Raw genomic sequence first — 18,794 nt, 5'->3', positions numbered from 1 at the left:
TCATACAGTTTTCTGTGAATGCATAGATTACAAATACCATCAGCCATTGCAGCTGACTTGTCACGTACAGATAAAGTAAAGCAGATCACACAGATTGAAATTTGGCCGGTCAAGTTAACCAATTTCTTTTTTGTAAGGTTTTGTACTTCTTTACGCAACTGGAGCATACCATTTGCTATACATTCAAATGTTGGCTTTTGTACTTCCTCATGCCCCTTTCACACTGGGGAGGGAGGTGCGTCGGCAGTAAAGTGCCGCTATTATTAGCGGTGCTTTACCGTCGTTTTAGCGGCGGTATTCGGCCACTAGCGGGGCGGTTTTCTGCAGAGGCGCTTTGCCGACGGTATAGCCGCGCTGCCCTATTGACTTCAAGGGCAGGAGCGGTGCATACACTGCTCCAAAGATGCTGCTAGCAGGACTTTTTTTTCCCGTCCTGCTAGCACACTGGAGACACAGCAGCAGCTGTTTCAGGTCGGTTTGCAGGCGCTATTTTTAGTGCAACAGTGCCTGCAAACCGCCCCATTGTGAAAGGGGTCTTAGATATACTTAATAAAAACCATTACAAAATTTAAAAAATAAATTAAAAAAAAAAAAAAAAAAAAAAAAATCGGTCGGTTCAGCTGGGGCTGGCCAAATTATAATTAGTGTGGCCTTCCCCCCTTGACAGAAGATGATTGTATAATAGGCTTCTGACAAAGGAACATTTTAGGTCAATCAGTAGCTGATTTATTCAGACAATGGCAGGATGGCATAGTCCTTATTTTAGGTGAAGGGTTATGTGTAAGTTGGCATTTAAAGCATATAAATCTAAATGAAAAAAAAAAAAAAAAAAAAAAAAATCATACTGCAGATTACCAGTCCTTTGATGTGGTGGCTTAGCCTTGCTTTTTCAGCCCCCCCCCCCCTCTTTATTTTCACCTGGTAATGGGGTAAACACTGCACTTCTTGTCCTAGGGTAGCTACACTCACTCCACTACCTATGGGAGGGAGCCATGATCGTCATCCCAGGACGGGGTACAAATCTGTCACTCTTTTCATCATTATATGGGTGAGTAGGAGAATTTTTCACTAAGAAAATAGCTTGAAATAAAGAGAAGTTTTATGTATCCAATCCATTCACAACAGGTCACAAGAACGCTGCATTTCTGGGAAGATCAACAAGTATTTTCCGTACTTGCTGAAGATGGTGTCGGCCTGAGAAGTAAAAAGAATGCAACCACATCTAAAGACAGGTAAGCTGTCTTATTATATTATATTAAATGTTTTTTCCTGATTTTAGATATTTTTTAAGGGTTAAGTGGTTGGTGGTGAGAAGGGGATGGTTAGGGGCCAACTTTGGTGGCTAGGTTATCAGGATAGGAAAAGCGTTACATTTTAAGCTCGAGTAAAAGTGTTGCATGAAGGCAATAGGTTAAGAATTATGTATTGAAGGATTACGCTCGGCCATTATTTTACAGCCTAAATTGAGTGTTAGGGGCTCAGACAGGGGATGGGTTCAGTGTTAGGGATACTTTGGTGAGCAATGTTATATTCTTGCTACTGAAAACAGCTAGGAGTATTAAATATACCACTTTGGATCAACTTGTGCATAAGCACTCCAACTGGACTTATAACTATAGTCATTATAAAGCAGTGAATCTGACATTCTGCAAGAAAACCTTCCAGGTCCATGCGATTTAAATGGTTGAGATGATGTTTACAGACAGAAAACATTGGTGAAAGTCACATTCACCGCGTTATAAAAAGGACCCTATGACTCTCAGGCCAATGATTGGAGGTGGAAATTTATTTCCCTTTTTTACATGTGCCTTCTTGTACACCTTATACTAAGGGCATACATGATGTAGGTATCCACGTTAAGCAAGAAATCAAGATTTTTCCAGCCTTTATAAATAAGCCCGTAAAGGAAATGCGAGCAAATGAAAATATAAGCATGTGAATAAAGGCAGAGTGGCCCAGGGAGTGAAAATGGAAACTAAAGCAGCAAACACTTTGAAGTGAAAAACTATTGATAAGGGAAAAGAAACTTAAAAGAGAGCACAAAGAATGAACAGAAAGCATGAAATGGTTACCAGTCGCATAGTAAAAACCCTTTGAAAGAAAAAATAAGTAGTGAATCTGGGTTTGGTTAATAATGGTACACAAACTTTATGAAGATACAGGGGGGACAGGCAAGTGAACCATGCAACAGTGGTATCAAAGCAGTGATTTTAAAATCAATGTATTGAAAAGGGGATAAAAAAAAAAAAGTAACAAAAAAAAAAAAAATAAACAAATAGTAACAAAGAGAAAACACTAGGTAGTGGTTAGCAATGAAAAGGTTTAGCATAAGCTTTATAACATTAAGGAAAATAGGGAAATATGATTTAGTTATGCCTTGAAATAAAGGTTTATCTGAAGATAAGACTGACAAAAATCTTAAGGGTAAATGCAAAAGCTGCACACCAAATGCAGATGTTCTAGTCAAGAAGCCAAAAATAGTGCAACATTAATTTGCTCATCTATAACCCTCTTGTACACATGGGACCAGATCTATAAAGATGATTTTCTTCATATACATATCTATACCTCTATATAGACACACACACACACACACACACAGCTGAGTACAAAATGTTCGGTCAGAAGTCTTACAGTTCTCATTGGAAAAGTTATCACAATCCATTACAAGTTCCTTATGAAACCAATGAACTGGGAAAAATAGATCAGAAAATGATTCATGTGCATATGTTTGGGCATTTAAACTTGTTTTACTAGTGTTTCTTTTTTAAAGTGCCACAGTTTACTAGACTTTTGTCTTATACCAAAAGCAGGGAAGACAATTTGATATCTTAAAATGCAAGTTCATCTTGAAAAGAAAATCTGTAAGATGACCTTACACTGGAGCCCCCCTATATCGGTGTCCCACGATGCCCCGCTGTCAGGCACTAGGAGGCCGTTTCACCGGTATGGGGATTTGAAACCCCCAATCTATACCTTTGCGTCTACGGACAAGAAGCATTCTAAATTGGTTAGCACCGTCACAGAGATGGCACTGACCAATCAGGATCCGTCTAGCCCATTCTATCAGCGCCGCAAGGAGAGAAGAAACCCCCTGACCTGCGTCCTGGTGCCTGACAGCGGGGGGATCATGGGACACTGGTACAGCAGGATCGGGTCCAGTGTAAGGTCATTTTACATATTTTCTGTAAAGATGAACTTACACTTTAAGGTACACCTGCTATTAAGAAATATGGGCTCGGTCATTGCCAACCACCTCTTCCAAATGCCCATCTCCTTTAAACCTTGCAAAAATGTCTCTTTTCGATAAATGGGTGGAGCTAATGTACACATGGCGTTGTTTACATTCAGCCTGTGTCTGATCTGTAAGTTTAGACAAAGAACAACAAAGTGAGGAATCTTCTCCACATACTTGTTTGATGCATTCACGGCCAGAAGCCATATACTCTAGCAGAGGTTCTTCAGGGATTACACAAATGCAGATGCAGACAGGCATAATACTAAATTATTGGAGAATGTTACAGGTCCAATAATATTAGGGTGAAGGTGGAGACTTGTCTTCTGCAAATAGAAAGTGCTCTAAAGGTTAGAGGCAATAATGAGAGATTAAATCTATGCTGAATAGACTAGTGGAATGGCACTGCTGGTGCCAGCAAAACAGAACATTTTAAACCTTTGGCAGGACCATTTTTTGGATAGTTTTGGAAGCTCTACCAGAATAGACACTATGCTGGATGTGTTCATCTCAAATAACGCAGAGGCTATTGTTTTAGTAGGCACATAAACATGTGTCCCTATTGAAAGATATTTCTTCAACACCAGTGCTAATGGCAACTTACCTGAGGGAAAAAAAAGAAAAAAGTGTGGAGAAAAAGGTATTCATATAGACAGGCAAGGTTCATTTGCCTTCTTTATCTGTAGGTTTAAGGTTCTAGATAGATGCCAGAACTTTTGGAAATTTTCCCCAACCTAACGTGGTTCTGTAAAACCCCTACATACAGTGGGGACGGAAAGTATTCAGACCCCCTTAAATTTTTTACTCTTTGTTATATTGCAGCTATTTGCTACAAACATTTAAGTTCATTTTTTTTTCCTCATTAATGTACACACAGCACCCCATATTGACAGAAACACACAAAATTGTTGAAATTTTTGCAGATTTATTAAAAAAGAAAAACAAATATCACATGGTCCTAAGTATTCAGACCCTTTGCTCAGTACTTAGTAGAAGCACCCTTTTGATCTAATACAGCCATGAGTCTTTTTGGGAAAGATGCAACAAGTTTTTCACACCTGGATTTGGGGATCCTCTGCCATTCCTCCTTGCAGATCCTCTCCAGTTCTGTCAAGTTGGATGGTAAACATTGGTGGATAGCCATTTTTATGTCTCTCCAGAGATGCTCAATTGTGTCTCTGAGCTCTTCCGGCAGTTTTTTTGACCTCATGATTCTCATTTGTTCTGACATGCACTGTGAGCTGTAAGGTCTTGTATAGACAGGTGTGTGGCTTTCCTAATCAAGTCCAATCAGTATAATCAAACACAGCTGGACTTAAATGAAGGTGTAGAACCATCTCAGGCCGGGTTCACACCGGTGCAACACGACAGCCGTCCTACTTTGGGTCCAACTTTGCCCTGCAACTAGAAGCCGACATGCGCCCGACTTTCAATGAACGGGGATCCGACTTGGATCCCCGCCAATACCAGGCACTGTGTTTGGTATGAATCTTGAGGGGGAACTCCACGCTAAATTTTAAATAAAAAACCGGCATGGGTTCCCCCTCCAGGAGCATACCAGGCCCTTAGTTCTGGTATGGATTTTAAGGGGAACCCCCTACGCTGAAAAAATGGCATGGGGGTCCCCCCCAAATCCATACCAGACCCTTATCCGAGCACGCAGCCCGGCCAGTCAGGAATGGGGGTGGGGACGAGCAAGAGGTCCCCCCCTCCTGAACCGTACCAGGCCGCATGCCCTCAACATGGGGGGGTGGGTGCTTTGGGGCGGGGGGCAATGCTGTCCCCCCCAACCCCAAAGCACCTTGACCCATGTTGATGAGGACAAGGGCCTCTTCCTGACAACCCTGGCCGTTGGTTGTGGGGGTCTGCGGGTGAAAGTCTTATCGGAATCCGGGAGCCCCCAGCTCCTGCCCCCCCCCCCAATGTGAATGAGTATGGGGTACATCGTACCCCTACCCATTCACCTAGGGAAACAGTGTCAATAAAAAAAACACTAGACAGGTTTTTAAAATAATCAGGCAGCTCCGGGGGTCTTCTTCCGACTTCGGGGGTCTCTTCGTTCTTCTCCGCGCTCTCCGGTATCTTCTGCCGAGCTCCTCCGCTATCTTCTGCTCTTTTGACGGCTCTTTTGCTAGCACTGGCCCGATCTTCTCCCCTCTTCTCTTCTTCCAATGTTGACACGACTCTCTCTCCCACTGTAATGCCGTATGGGCGGTCCGCAATGACTTATTTAGGGATGGGGCGTGGTCACTGGGTGATGTCACCCGGTGACCCCGCCCCTTATTACGTCACAGTCCCATCATGCCCCGGAGAGATACCAGAGAGTGCGGAGAAGGAAGGGACCGCGGAGAAGGAAGAGACCCCCAAAGTCGGAAGAAAATCCCCAGAGCTGCCTAATAAATTACTTTAAAAACTTGTCGTGTGTTTTTTTTACTGACACTTTTTTCCCTAGGTGAATGGGTAGGGGTACGATGTACCCCATACTCATTCACATAGGGTGGGGGCTGGGATCTAGGGGCCCTCTTATTAAAGATAAGCTTATCCGATTAGACCCCCGCCCGCAGAACCCGACAACCAACGGCCAGGGTTGTTGGGAAGAGGCCCTTGTCCTCATCAACATGGGGACAAGGTGCTTTGGGGTAGGGGGCGCAGGGTGCCCCCCTGCCCCAAAGCACCCACCCCCCCATGTTGAGGGCATGCGGCCTGGTATGGTTCTGGAGGGGGGGTGCTCGCTCGTCCCCACCCCTTTTCCTGACCTTCCGGGCTGCGTGCACTAATAAGGGTCTGGTATGGACTTGGGGGGAACCCCCACGCCGTTTTTTTCGGCGTAGGGGGTTCCCCTTAAGATCCATACCAGACCGAAGGGCCTGGTATGCTCTTGGAGGGGGGAACCCATGCCGGTTTTTTATTTAAAATTTGGCGCGGAGTCCCCCCTCAAGATCATCACAGCACAAGTCGCATGCCAAAGTCGGATCATGCGAGACGGCGATCCGACTTCAACGATAGTCAATGGGCTGAAGTAGGATCAAAGTCGGACCAAAGTATTACAGGGAGCATTTTCAAAGTCGGAACAACTTGTGTTGGACCAGTTAGGACAGCTCCCATAGGGAAACATTGCTTTTCACACATCATGCGACATGAGCTCCCAATGTCGGAGCGTTTGTCGCACTAGTGTGAACCCAGCCTCAAGGATGATCAGAAGAAATGGACAGCACCGGAGATAAATATATGAGTGTCACAGCAAAGGGTCTGAATACTTAGGACCATGTAATATTTCAGTTTTTCTTTTTTAATAAATCTGCAAAAATGTCAACAAATGTGTTTTTCTGTCAATATGGGGTGCTGTGTGTACATTAATGAGGAAAATAATGAACTTAAATGATTTTAGCAAATGGCTGCAATATAACAGAGTGAAAAATTTAGGGGGGTCTGAATACTTTCTGTCCCCACTGTATATTAAAATAAGTTAATGGTTAATTAACCAGTATCAAAGCCAAAAGAAAACTAACCGTTATTATATTGCAGTTTACTAATCCTTAGATGCAAATGCGGCATTATTTAGGCTCTCTTTCCTTCATTTTCACCTGGTGATCCTGCCAGTAAGTCTGTTTTTCCAACAAAACAAGCTCTCCTGCTTTTGCACCGTGCAATTTCTCGCAACCGAAATTTTTTTGTTTGTTTTTTTTTTAAAGATGTGTGGGGGTGTCAATGAGAATGAATGGTAGTCCCTTTTCTGCAAAAGAAAATTTTGGTTGCAGGAATAGATGCGATTTACACACTGTCCCACACTTGCAACAGTATAAACCTAGCCTATTTTCTCTAAAAACAAATAGTTTAACGATGGAGAATCTATTGATTTTCTCCTGCTCAGTTCAGGGCTAAATAAGAGAAATCAAAGTATATGGCTAGCTTTAGAATATTTCTCAACTAGAAGCATTCACTTAGAAATAGTAGGAAAACATTGCCATGAGCTATGGGAAACATTAGGAGACTGACTTTATGAATAGTGCTTTATTAAATACTGACACTGTCCAAATTTTTGCACATGGCACATTTTGTGTTTCTCCCCAGTCTTAATTTAGGCAGCTAAAATATAAACATGCAAATTTTGCAAAAAATAATTTTTTTTACATTTGGCTTCAAAATGTTGCTATTTTCTGGCTACACACACACACACACACACACACACACACTTGTTAGTACCCTACACTATTATTTAGATCCCTGGGCAATTGGTTCATTTTGCTGAATTACAAATCCTATGCGGAAATGCTTTTCTAAAGTTTATGCCTTGGAGAAAAAAAAAAAAAAAAAGGAAAAACTTTTTAAGCAATATTGTTTTAGATCATAAAAACTCCTGCTCAAAATAAGTGGGCAGGTGGTTTAAAGAGAAATAAAAAATTTGGTGATGTGTGTTATGTCAAATGATTTATTGGCAATTATATGTGCTGATTTAAATATAATCTAATAGAGATATAAATCGATCTCCATCTCACTTCAAATTATCCATTATGAAAGCTATTGCTGTTGATGTGAATGTGAGGTAGTAAAATGTGTGAAATGTGGGAGTTGTAGGCAATACAGATATTACCCAAAATATCAAGCAGACATGAGCGCACACATTGAGAACAAACAAAGCATACACAAAAGAAAAATAAGGGTATAATACACAAGTTAAAAATACAGAAAAAAAAAGTGAAGCAGAATTGTAAGCAAGCATTTTAGAAGGCAGTGATGAAAACACAGAGCCATTTAAAGAAAAATAAAGGATAGAGATATAGAAGTGAAAGAGGAAAGAGCGGGGTGCAGCTGCTGGCATTTTGCAATCTTCCAGTTTCAGGTAAAGACATGCACCTCGATTTTTCGCCCCTCAATCACCGTGCTGTGCAATTTCTCCCGGGCCCGGTCAGCATCCGCGCTAGTTTCAAAAGTTACAAAACCAAAACCCTGCGTGCAAAGGGGAGACATACATGCAAATCATTAGAGAAGGGAAGGGGGAAGAACTAAGAGAAGGGCCAGGAAAGGTGAAAAGGGGAGCACAAGAGAACATCAGCCGCCGGAGAGCCAGATTTGAAACTTTGGGGGGATGGAAGGGGAGAAAAATTACACAAAAAATTCAGTTTTTTTTAAAATTCTTTTTTTAATTTGGCAACAGTGAAAGGTCAGAAAACACAGAGCACTAATCTGTCATTGATGCTGCTTAGACACATGCAATGTGAGGGGTAGTGACACCAATTATATCTTGAGGAAAAAACAAAAGAAAAATCTAAGCCTAACCAATTTTATGGTTTAAGCCAATGTTCTTTTAAAGCCACAATGCTGAATGTAAAGTCAAAGTAAATATTTATCCCTGCTTCAATATTTCCAAGTCATAACTGGATGCTGAATGGGTTCAGGTATTCAATGATGCAGTACAAAACTAAACTAGCCTAACTTCAGTCAAACATTCAGATAATCTCGTTACAGTTTTGTCAAATTTAGATTTTAAATTGAATCCTTATAGTGTGCAAACTTCCAAAACCATAAAATCCTACATTCAATAAAATTTAATCCATGCCAATCAAGCTTTTACCAATGTATGCCTTCCAGGGTATGAGGCCTTCTGAAATTAACCTTCAGAATTTAGTTTCTCCAAGCTTAGGAAATGCACTACTAAAGGGGGTTTTTAAGCTTGGAGCTCTGCTTTAAGAATTATTAACCCTGTGTTGAGAATGTAATTTTGATTTTGCATCAAAATAAAAATGTACAGATAGGTTGTCGCAGTTGTTAGAATATCTTGAATAAAATCAAATGTAGCTCTTTAAACCCTGTTACACAAGACGGGTTGGAGAGGGCGCATTCCATCTGTCAGTGTGAGCAGAGCAAGAAGTATACAATACAAGCAAGGAAGAGCACTGGCTTCAGGCCCTTTGACATAGTCTTTGATGCCAACAGTTAGTTTCTCAAGACTGATTCTATTTTTTAATTCTAGCCTTGTCCCATATTATAAAGCAATATAAACTGAATATATCAACTCCAAGCAAAAGATTATATGGAAAAAAAAAAAACAAAAACTCTTAAATAGGGACAGAAGTGAACTATGAAATTAAAGCTTGCAACGTACATATATTTAAAATCAGTGAATTCATATGATAGCGTTAAGCATACATCTTTCTCTTCACAAACTGAAATACCAGTTCCCATTGGCAAACCAATTATGCTTGTATTCAGCTAAAAAAAGTGGCTAAGAATCATTTGGGTTTTTTTGCTGCAAAAGAAAAAAAAAAACAAAAAAAAAAAAAAACAAAACAAAACATATGTATAAAGAATTAAAATGGGCAAGTAAAAAGGAAACAGAATACGAACTATGAATATTCCCTGTCTGATAAAGTAAAAATTTACCATGAAAACTGTAAATGTTAATTTATAACGGAGAAGGATTTCCGCTTCCTATGGACTGTTCAGAATACAAAATGTTATCAAAAAAGACACAGATCAAAAAAAAATATAACAGTTGGACAATTTTGTTTCAAAAGATATTGCAAAAAATGAAAAACAAAATTCTATCACATGAGAATTCACATCTGTATCACATGAGATATCAAAGGGATCTTCAATGTCCTAATTTTCAAAAACAATGAAAAGGTGAAACCACCCGTTTTAAAAAAAGGGCAGGATTTGATATCATTATTTATCAGCATAACCCGCAGCACTAAAAACATACAGCGATGGCAGCTGCTATACTTCTCTATGCATAGCTTCTAATTTAAAATTTGTAATGAGGATGTATTACATATTTTGTAGCTCATGTATTTTAGGGACTCTAGCTTATTAAAAAAATGCATTTAGCTCTCTGATGGCTTATGTGGCTACCACACCTTCTCCGTGTTATTGGCCAAGCCTGCAGGCTTTATGAACAATAGTATATTTATATTTTCACATTATTGCAATATCTTTTGAAAATACAATGACAAATTCAATAGGTCTAAACAAATAGTGCTGCTCTCTACTATAAATGCAACTCTTTCTTGCATAACAGAAATATGAATACGCAGCACAGCTGAATGGAATAACCTTTTATAGTCAAATCAGTGCAGTTTGGGAATTAATCCAAACCAAAGTAAGAGAAGAAATGGATAGAGCTTTTCTTTAACCCTACACTGTCAAGATGTGAAAGCTACCATTGTAGCTGTAACACCTATACCCCCATAGCTGATGTAGTGGTTTATATTTTTAAAGTTATACAGTGTTAATTATACAACATGACACAAAGCAGAAGCTAAAGGAACCAGTAGTAAGCCAGTTCATCAATTAATCACAAAATGTTATTTTCAGACAGCAAAAGGGCAACAATGATCAAAATGCTGCTTGATGGAAGCATCACAAAATATATTGTTTGTTAAAGGGTAACAATTACACAGCTGCTGCATTCATATTTTTTAAACCCTCAGTTTGATGGTGAAAACTATACCTAATGACTGTTCCATTCCATGTCTTTCCTACAGACCTTTTTCTACAAAATATAATAGCAAACAAAGAGGTTTAAAAAAAAAAATTAGGAAAAATATCAGGTGTGTTCAGTTTATTATTATAAATTGTAACACCAGGGAGTGAATAATTTTTTTTTAATTTCTAAACCCTGCTTGCAGAGGAAGTGATGTGGCAGACACCAGTCAGCAATATTATATTACCCATACTGCTTTCAGAGGGAAATGTAATAAAGCTTTGTCTGTGGAACATTTTGATCTATTCCACATTTTACAGTATACTCAATTCTTGCAGAACTGGAAAGAATCAAACTGCCACGTATTACATTTGCTTGCTTGACATAACTCCAAATAAGAAAAAGGAACAGGAGCATCAAGTTAAAACTGCTAACTGTATCCATTTTTACTCCACAGCTGGTTTTAGTTAAGTTTGTTAAAACATACATAAACCTAGTGACTGCCATTGTCGTGTATATGAAAAAAAAAAACAAAAAAAAAAAAAAAACAAAAACATTTGCTCACATTTTCTGACAATATGTCTTAAGAGCTCAAACTGCTAAGAGTTCTGGCGAAAGGTCAAAAATCAACATGCTTAACGTTAATAGGTATGCACACAATCATGTTTAAAATGTTAAAATTATTAATGAAGTTTATGACAATTAAAATTGTAACTATATATTTTGGGGGTTGATATACCATATATATGGCCAGACAGGGGAAAAAAAAAAAATCAACCACTTGAAGGGCTGTCAATCAACTGGCTACAATAAAAATGTTTGGCTCAGCATTTTTTTTTAATGCACATCCTTGCATCTATACTTGTTAAAAAATAAATAATGGTTTAGGATCAGCTTTTTAGGGTATGTTAAAGTGTATGTCCAGCTAAAGCTTTATTTATTTATTTTTTTATGACCATACACAAATCTTTCATTCAGCCTTTGGGGCTGAACAAAAAAGGATAGAAGATTTCTCCAACCATGCCATAGCACAGATGGATGAATCTCCTGCTGTAGCTACTGCATTTTGACAGCCGGCCCCATCGGAATCTCTGGTTGTGTGAAGCCTTTTGACTAATTCAAAATGATATAGCAGATAACAGAGAATCTTTTTTTCAACCAAACGTCCCCCTTCCCCCATGGATACCAAAACTAAACAGACTAGGGCAGGAATATGCAATCAGCGGACCTCCAGCTGTTGCAAAACTACAAGTCCCATCATTCCTCGGCCTCTGGGTGTTATGCTTGTGGCTGTCAGTCTTGCTATGCCTCATGAGACTTGTATACTGCACTGACCATTTAGTGTCATTTAATGACGTGGCCTCCCCCTTTGACATGGTTAGAGGAAAAGAGGAAATACCTGTAACCTCAACATCATGAGACTAGCCAGAAAAACAAAAACAGAAAAAGGTATGTGGTACATCATTATAGTTGATGTTTCTACCTATGTTAAACACTTAACCTCTGGAAGATTTAACCCCCCTTCATGACCAGGCCTTTTTTTGTGATACAGCACTGCGTTACTTTACCTGACAATTGCACGGTTGTGCGATGTTGTGCCTAAACAAAATGTATGTCCTTTTTTCTCACAACTAGAGCTTTCTTTTGGTGATATTTGATCACAACTGCAGTTTTTATTTTTTGCGCTATAAAAAAAAAAGACAATCTTGAAGAAAATTTTTTTTTATAAAATCGGCTATAAAAACATATCCCAAAAAAAAAAAAAAAAAAAAAAAAAACCACACCACATTTCTTCATCAAGTTAGGCCAATATGTATTCTGCTACATATTGTTAAAAAAAAAATCCCAATAAGTGTATATTGATTGGTTTGAGCAAAAGTTATAGCGTCTACAAATTCATAGGGGATATTTTTATTTACAAATGCTGTTCTGCCCATGTACCAAAGCATCGACGGGTGCTGGCAGACAGACAGACATGTCCGCTGATCAGAGTTATTCAGCTAAAATGACACCCCCTCTTCCGCTGCCACCTCTCTACCTGTCACCCGGCCTGCTTCCTACTCTTTTTTTTTTTTTATACATATATACACTACATACACACACACACAACACACACAGTGGCTATAAAAAAAAGGTCTACACCCCTTAAAAGGTCAGGTTTCTGTGATGTAAAAAAATGACAAAAAATCTTTTCAGAATTTTTCCACTTTTAACAACCTATAAACTGTACAACTCAATTGAAAAACAGACTGAAATCTTTTTTTTTTTTTTTTTTTGGAGGGGGGGGGGGGGGTGTAAAAATATAAAGTTCAAATATTGTGGTTGCATAAGTGCGCACACCCTCTTATAACTGGGGATGTAGCTGTGTTCAGAAATAAGCAATCACATTCAGACTCATGTTAAATAGACCTATCATTTGAAGTGCCTCTGTTTAACCCCTAATAACGTTCACCTGTTCTAGTAGGTCTTTCCTGACATTTTCTTAGTCGCATCCTACAGCAAAAGCCATGGTGCGCAGAGAGCTTCTAAAGCATCAGAGGGATCTTATTGTTAAAAGGTATCAGTCAGGCGAAGGGTACAAAAGAATTTCCTAGGCATTAGATATACCATGGAACACAGTGAAGGCAGTCATCAAGTGGAGAAAATATGGCACAACAGTGACATTATCAACATCTGGGCATCACCCCAAAATTGATGAAAATATGAGAAGAAAACTGGTCAGGGTGGCTGCCAAGAGGCCTACAGTAACATTAAAGGAGCTGCAGGAATATCTGGCAAGTACTGGCTATGTGGTGATAATCTCCCGTATTCTTCATATGTCTGGGCTATGGGGTAGAGTGGCAAGACGGAAGCCTTTTTTTTAACCAAGAAAAACATCCAAGCCTGGCTAAATTTTGCAAAAACACATCTGAAGTCTCCCAAAAGCATGTGGGAAAATGTGTTATTGGTCTGATGAAACCAAGGTTTAACTTTTTGGCCATAATTCCAAGAGATATGTTTGGCACAAAAAAAACTATGCAAATCACCAAAAGAACACCATACACCTAGTGAAGCATGGTGGTGACAGCATCATGCTTTGGGGCTGTTTTTCTTCAGCTGGAACAGGGGACCTAGTCAAGGTAGAGGGAATTATGAACTAGAGGTCGACCGATATATCGGCCGATATTTGGCTTTTTTTATTTAAATCGGCAATTTAAGGGCCAAAATTGATTGAGGATGTGTTTGATTTGGGCGTGCTGGTTTGAGTATTGGGTGATTAGTCGTATCGGTTGTCTGGTGTCGGGCAATTTATCAGAAAAGACAAGGTCCTTTCTGTTTAGTTTCTTCGCCTTATTAAAGGCTTTTTTCAAGAGAGAATGGCTGTAACCTCGGTCTAGAATAGACTTCTAGACCGAGGTTACAGCCATTCTCTCTTGAAAAAAGCCTTTAATAAGGCGAAGAAACTAAACAGAAAGGACCTTGTCTTTTCTGATAAATTGCCCGACACCAGACAACCGATACGACTAATCACCCAATACTCAAACCAGCACGCCCAAATCAAACACATCCTCAATCAATTTTGGCCCTTATTAACGGCAGAGCCCACAATCGCCAAATATGTGAAAACATATCCTGAGATTACATACCGTCGATCCCCTTCACTTCGAGATCGTCTTATCAAAAGCCACTATGAGACGGATACTCCACGTGTGCCCACTGCCACAGGTACATACCAATGTGGCAAATGTGACGTTTGTGCCTTTGTCACCAATTCCAAAACAGTGACCCTGCCTGGTGGAGACACTCACACCATTAGACATCGGGTCACCTGTACCACCGTAGGAGTCGTCTATTTGGCCCAATGCCAATGTGGCTCGTACTACGTTGGCAAAACTAAGCGTCCTTTTCAGACACGTATCCGAGATCATATAAAACCGTTATATAAAAATACCACCACCACTGCTATAAACCGGCACATTGCCGCGCAGCATAACTCTGACCCCCATGTTGTTGTATTTTCCGCACTCGAACACGTGTCCACACATGTTAGAGGCGGCAGTATCGATAACAGACTACTACAGCTCGAGACAAAATGGATTCATATATTAAATGCCACCAGTTTCCCTGGGCTTAACGAACATATAAGTTTCAAACCTTTTCTTTGAATTTGCACTTGTATTAGCTGTATTTGCAAACACGCTATGTATACCTACTTTTAGTGCTTGTTTCCAAATCTGCGTCGTTTATAGCCTTTTTTTTTTTTTTCTCTGCTCCCTCTTTCTCCTATCTTCTTCCCTCTCTCTCTGTCCCACCCCCTCTTTTCCTCATTCCTCATCCTTCTTGCCATCAACTTCCTGCCATGGTAGCTTTTGTGTCTCCCCTCTATAGCTCTTTAGGTGTGATTCTAATTATACCAGTTTCTATATTATATGTCCTTATCAAAATGCACTGTTTTATACACTTTATATAAACACTGTACCATCTGTTATTTGGACTCTGTTAATTTTTATTGTGCCGTTGTCAGAAACTCATGACATATGTATCAATATACTTTATGTATTTCTGTGTATCATTTGTCCCAGTTTGATTCATATTCCTTCATTACACCTTTTTTTGTAACCAGGACCCTGTGGTTCTCTATGTTGGTTTCACACTTTGTGGCTGGACTTTGCAGACTGACGCACGGGTATGTTCCCGCTGTCCCCGTGGACCCTCGTGTACCGTCGGGTAAATGGGGGACCTATCCCCTCATCCCGTGCTTCTGCCTACACTCTATCTCGCACTAAGGTGAGTTCCGCCCCCGAGTCGCTTCTGTTCGCTGATCTTCCCACACCCCCTCGGGAGGATGCGGATGTGCCCCCCTTCGGGGATGGGCTTTGCCAGCGCTGTTCGTGCCTGTACGGACGCCCGGGGCAGTACACTACTGTCTGCCTCCGGTGTCCGTGCCTCGCTCACACTACCCGGCCTCCCCCTATCCACCGGCGAATTGATGCTGACGGCGCCTGGGACTGCCCCATCCACGGCGCTCCGTCCTCTCATTGGCCATATTGGGGCCGTTTTGTTTGAGCGTGCGCGCGCGGTGCACGCCGGAACATGTAGTTTCCGGGGCGCCGCCCAGCGCGCATGCGCGGACGCCCTCCAATCGCGTCCGCACACCTGATCATTATCTGATCAGGTGTGGGGGGTATGTAAGTAACCGGCCAGTCCCTCGTTTCACACGCTGGACGAGGGACGTGCCTGTAATCGTTACCACACACAGCAACCAGGTAATCTAGGACTATCACTATATTATCAATATTCCTTTTAAACCCTACCCTTCACTTAGCCTCCAATTATTTCCTTCAGGATTTACCTATTTGGAGCTACCATCTATCTCCTTGGCAATCCCTAACACTGACTTTTTAATAGTCATTTTTCTTGTTATATGGTCCATCAGGTAAATTATTTCTTGTTTTCTAATCAGTTTTCCAGCCCTATATTGCACAGCTTTTTTGATTTCCTAATATTAGTCCTTTTTCATCTATTTCCTTTCAGGACCCATTGTCATTGCTACTTTTCCTAAAAACGCCCTCTATGTGCACACAAATTAGGCAAACATCATAGTCTGTCATAAGCTTTACAATGCACCGTATTGGGTAAGTCCTTTTCCTGTGCGATCCTCCCCTCTATTTTGACGATTACTTTCAGGTTTATCTGTAAAACAAATTCATTTTTCCATATAGGTCATCTATTAATTGATTGCCAACCTTGTCAATCGTCCTGCTGTTGCCTGCGTACTCACTTACAGGTGCCTCTTCCCTCCCCTAATCAACTGGTTTTAATTAATAGTGTGAGTTTTCTATCGTTTTTTTGCCCCATGTAACCGATATATAAATCGCATTACTCCCTGTACTTTCTTTTGCTCAATATATACCTAACATCTACTCACCTATTTCTAATGCATTCCTTTGCCAGGTTTACTGCGTGCCCCCTGCAGGTACATTACACGGCGCAGCCTGCCCTTCCCCCTTTGGGTGACATTTTTCGCGCCCTCCTTGGGTGTCGGTCTTTCAGGTACGTCTGTGGCATTGGGGTCATCGGGACCGCCTCTCTGCGTTATTGTTCAGCCACAATGATCTATGACTACTACCTAGTTATATATTGAACATTTCCTTGTTAGATATGTCTGTTTGTTTATAGTCTGCTTATATTATGTTTTTCTGTATCCCTATGTACAGACTACTCTATACCCAATTTGAGCTCCTGTTCCCTGAGGAAGCCAATGTCTTGGCGAAACATGTAGGAAATCGAGCCCCTTTGTTTGATGGCCTTTTCCACCTTGCCATTTTCTACTGCACTTTGGGTCGCATGCAATTTATAAGTCTGTTTTAAGGCGTTAACCATTTTAGTGTTTTTGTATGTTTGTAACAATATCAATTTTTATAAAATTTTGTAACTTTGTTGTTTTAAACCCCTCCTTTTTTTGCCCTATATGACCTTAGCACCGCTATAATCCCTTGTTCCCCTATCTACTAGCTATCTAACTATTTTTGGGATGAGGTGCTGTATTCAATCGTATCTAGCCACAACCAGTTTTCCCTTTGTGTATTTAATATTTAAGATATAGTTATTTTTTTTAATCTAAATTATACATACAAGTGAACTGATTGGAGGTTTGTTTTGTTTAATAAATGTTTAAATATAAAAAATTTTCTGTATCACTTATTACTTAAGGCTGCTCTCACACTGGAGCGGGCATGCGTTGACGGTAAAACGCTGTTAATTTTAGCGGCGCTTTACCGTCATTTTAGCGGCGCTATTCGGCTGCTAGCGGGGCGCTTATAACCCAGCTAGCGGCCGAAGAAGGGGTTAAATGCGCCCCTGAAGCGCTGCTGCCGAAACGCTTTGCAGGCGCTTCGGCAGCGGTGCGCATTCATTTCAATGGGCAGGAGCGGTGGAGGAGCGGTATACACCGCTTCAAAGATGCTGCTTGCAGGACTTTTTTTTAACATCCTGCCAGCGCATCGCCTCAGTGTGAAAGCACTCGAGCTTTCACACAGACTGCACGGGAGCCGTTTTACAGGCGCTATTTTTAGCCCAAAAGCGCCTGAAAAAACGCCTCAGTGTGAAAGGGGTCTAACTGTTAAGATTTTATGAGATGAAGGGAAAAAAAATTAAAAAATCGGCCTAATATATCGGCCCAAAAAAATCGGCATCATATATCGGCAATCGGCCACCGCGATTTCTAAATATCGGCTTTGGCATCGGCCAGAGAAAAACCCATATCGGTCGACCTCTATTATGAACAGTTCCAAATATCAGTCAATATTGGCACAAAACCTTCAGGCTTCTGCTAGAAAGCTGAATATGAAGAGGAACTTCATCGTTCAGCATGACAACGACCCAAAGCATATATATGCAAATCAACAAATAAATGGCTTCACCAGAAGAACAACGTTTTAGAATGGTCCAGCCAGAGCCCAGACCTGAATCCAATTGAAAATCTGGGGTGATCTGAAGAGGGCTGTGCATAGGAGATGCCCTTGCAATATGACAGATTTGGATTGTTTTTGCAATGTGTGTGTCTGTCTATATTATATATATATATATATATATATATATATATATATATATATATATATATATCTCTCTCTCTATCACACACATTTGACTTGGAACACTATTATAACGTTGTATTTGCAATTATTCATTTGTGCAAAGTGCAGGGGTCAGGCCTGACAGGGGGCACTTGCTTTATTTGGTCAGGGGGCCATGAGTTGCCAGTCTGCCCCCTCCCCCAGGCCCAAAGAAAATCTATAATTTTTATTTTAAAAAGATTAAAAGCCCAATTTGTTAACTTAAACCTTGGTCAAGTGACAGCTGCATCACAATTTTTCTTTGACTGTAGGATGGGGGGGGGGGTACTTCTTTCAGTACTCACACTGCACCCTGATAACAAGGAAATTAGCCAGTGGCTGCGAAAGGGATCAAAAAAGGTTCTTTACAGTTAAAGGCTAGTCCGCTTCACAGAGACTAGCTTGTGTCAGCATGTTTCCATTTTAGGAGGAGATAACAGACCGTCACGTGACAGCTGATTTGGGCAAGTAAAAAAGTGTAGTATGCAGATTAAGGGCTGGTTCACAACACAAAAACGCATTTCAGATCCCTTCCAAGTGC

General features: G+C 40.5%; 1 protein-coding gene across 18 annotated transcripts in view; it reads right to left on the bottom strand.

Annotated features, from left to right (window-relative positions):
* The window catches only part of RBFOX2 (RNA binding fox-1 homolog 2), a 623,882-nt gene that overhangs the window by 122,547 nt on the left and 482,541 nt on the right, over positions 1 to 18,794 (bottom strand). For 15 of the 18 annotated variants that reach the window (XM_073592800.1, XM_073592799.1, XM_073592790.1 and 12 more), the window contains one exon: positions 8,090 to 8,182. The exons of the other annotated variants lie outside the window; for them this stretch is intronic. In XM_073592800.1, coding sequence (XP_073448901.1) covers positions 8,090 to 8,182 — 93 coding nt within the window. The remainder of the gene's footprint in view (positions 1 to 8,089; positions 8,183 to 18,794) is intronic. 18 annotated transcript variants of the gene reach the window in all.

Source organism: Aquarana catesbeiana, linkage group LG07, assembly GCF_042186555.1.
Source record: "Aquarana catesbeiana isolate 2022-GZ linkage group LG07, ASM4218655v1, whole genome shotgun sequence".
NCBI lineage: Eukaryota > Metazoa > Chordata > Amphibia > Anura > Ranidae > Aquarana > Aquarana catesbeiana.
The sequence above is the reverse complement of the archived record's forward strand: the minus strand, read 5'-3'. Positions and strand labels throughout refer to the sequence as shown.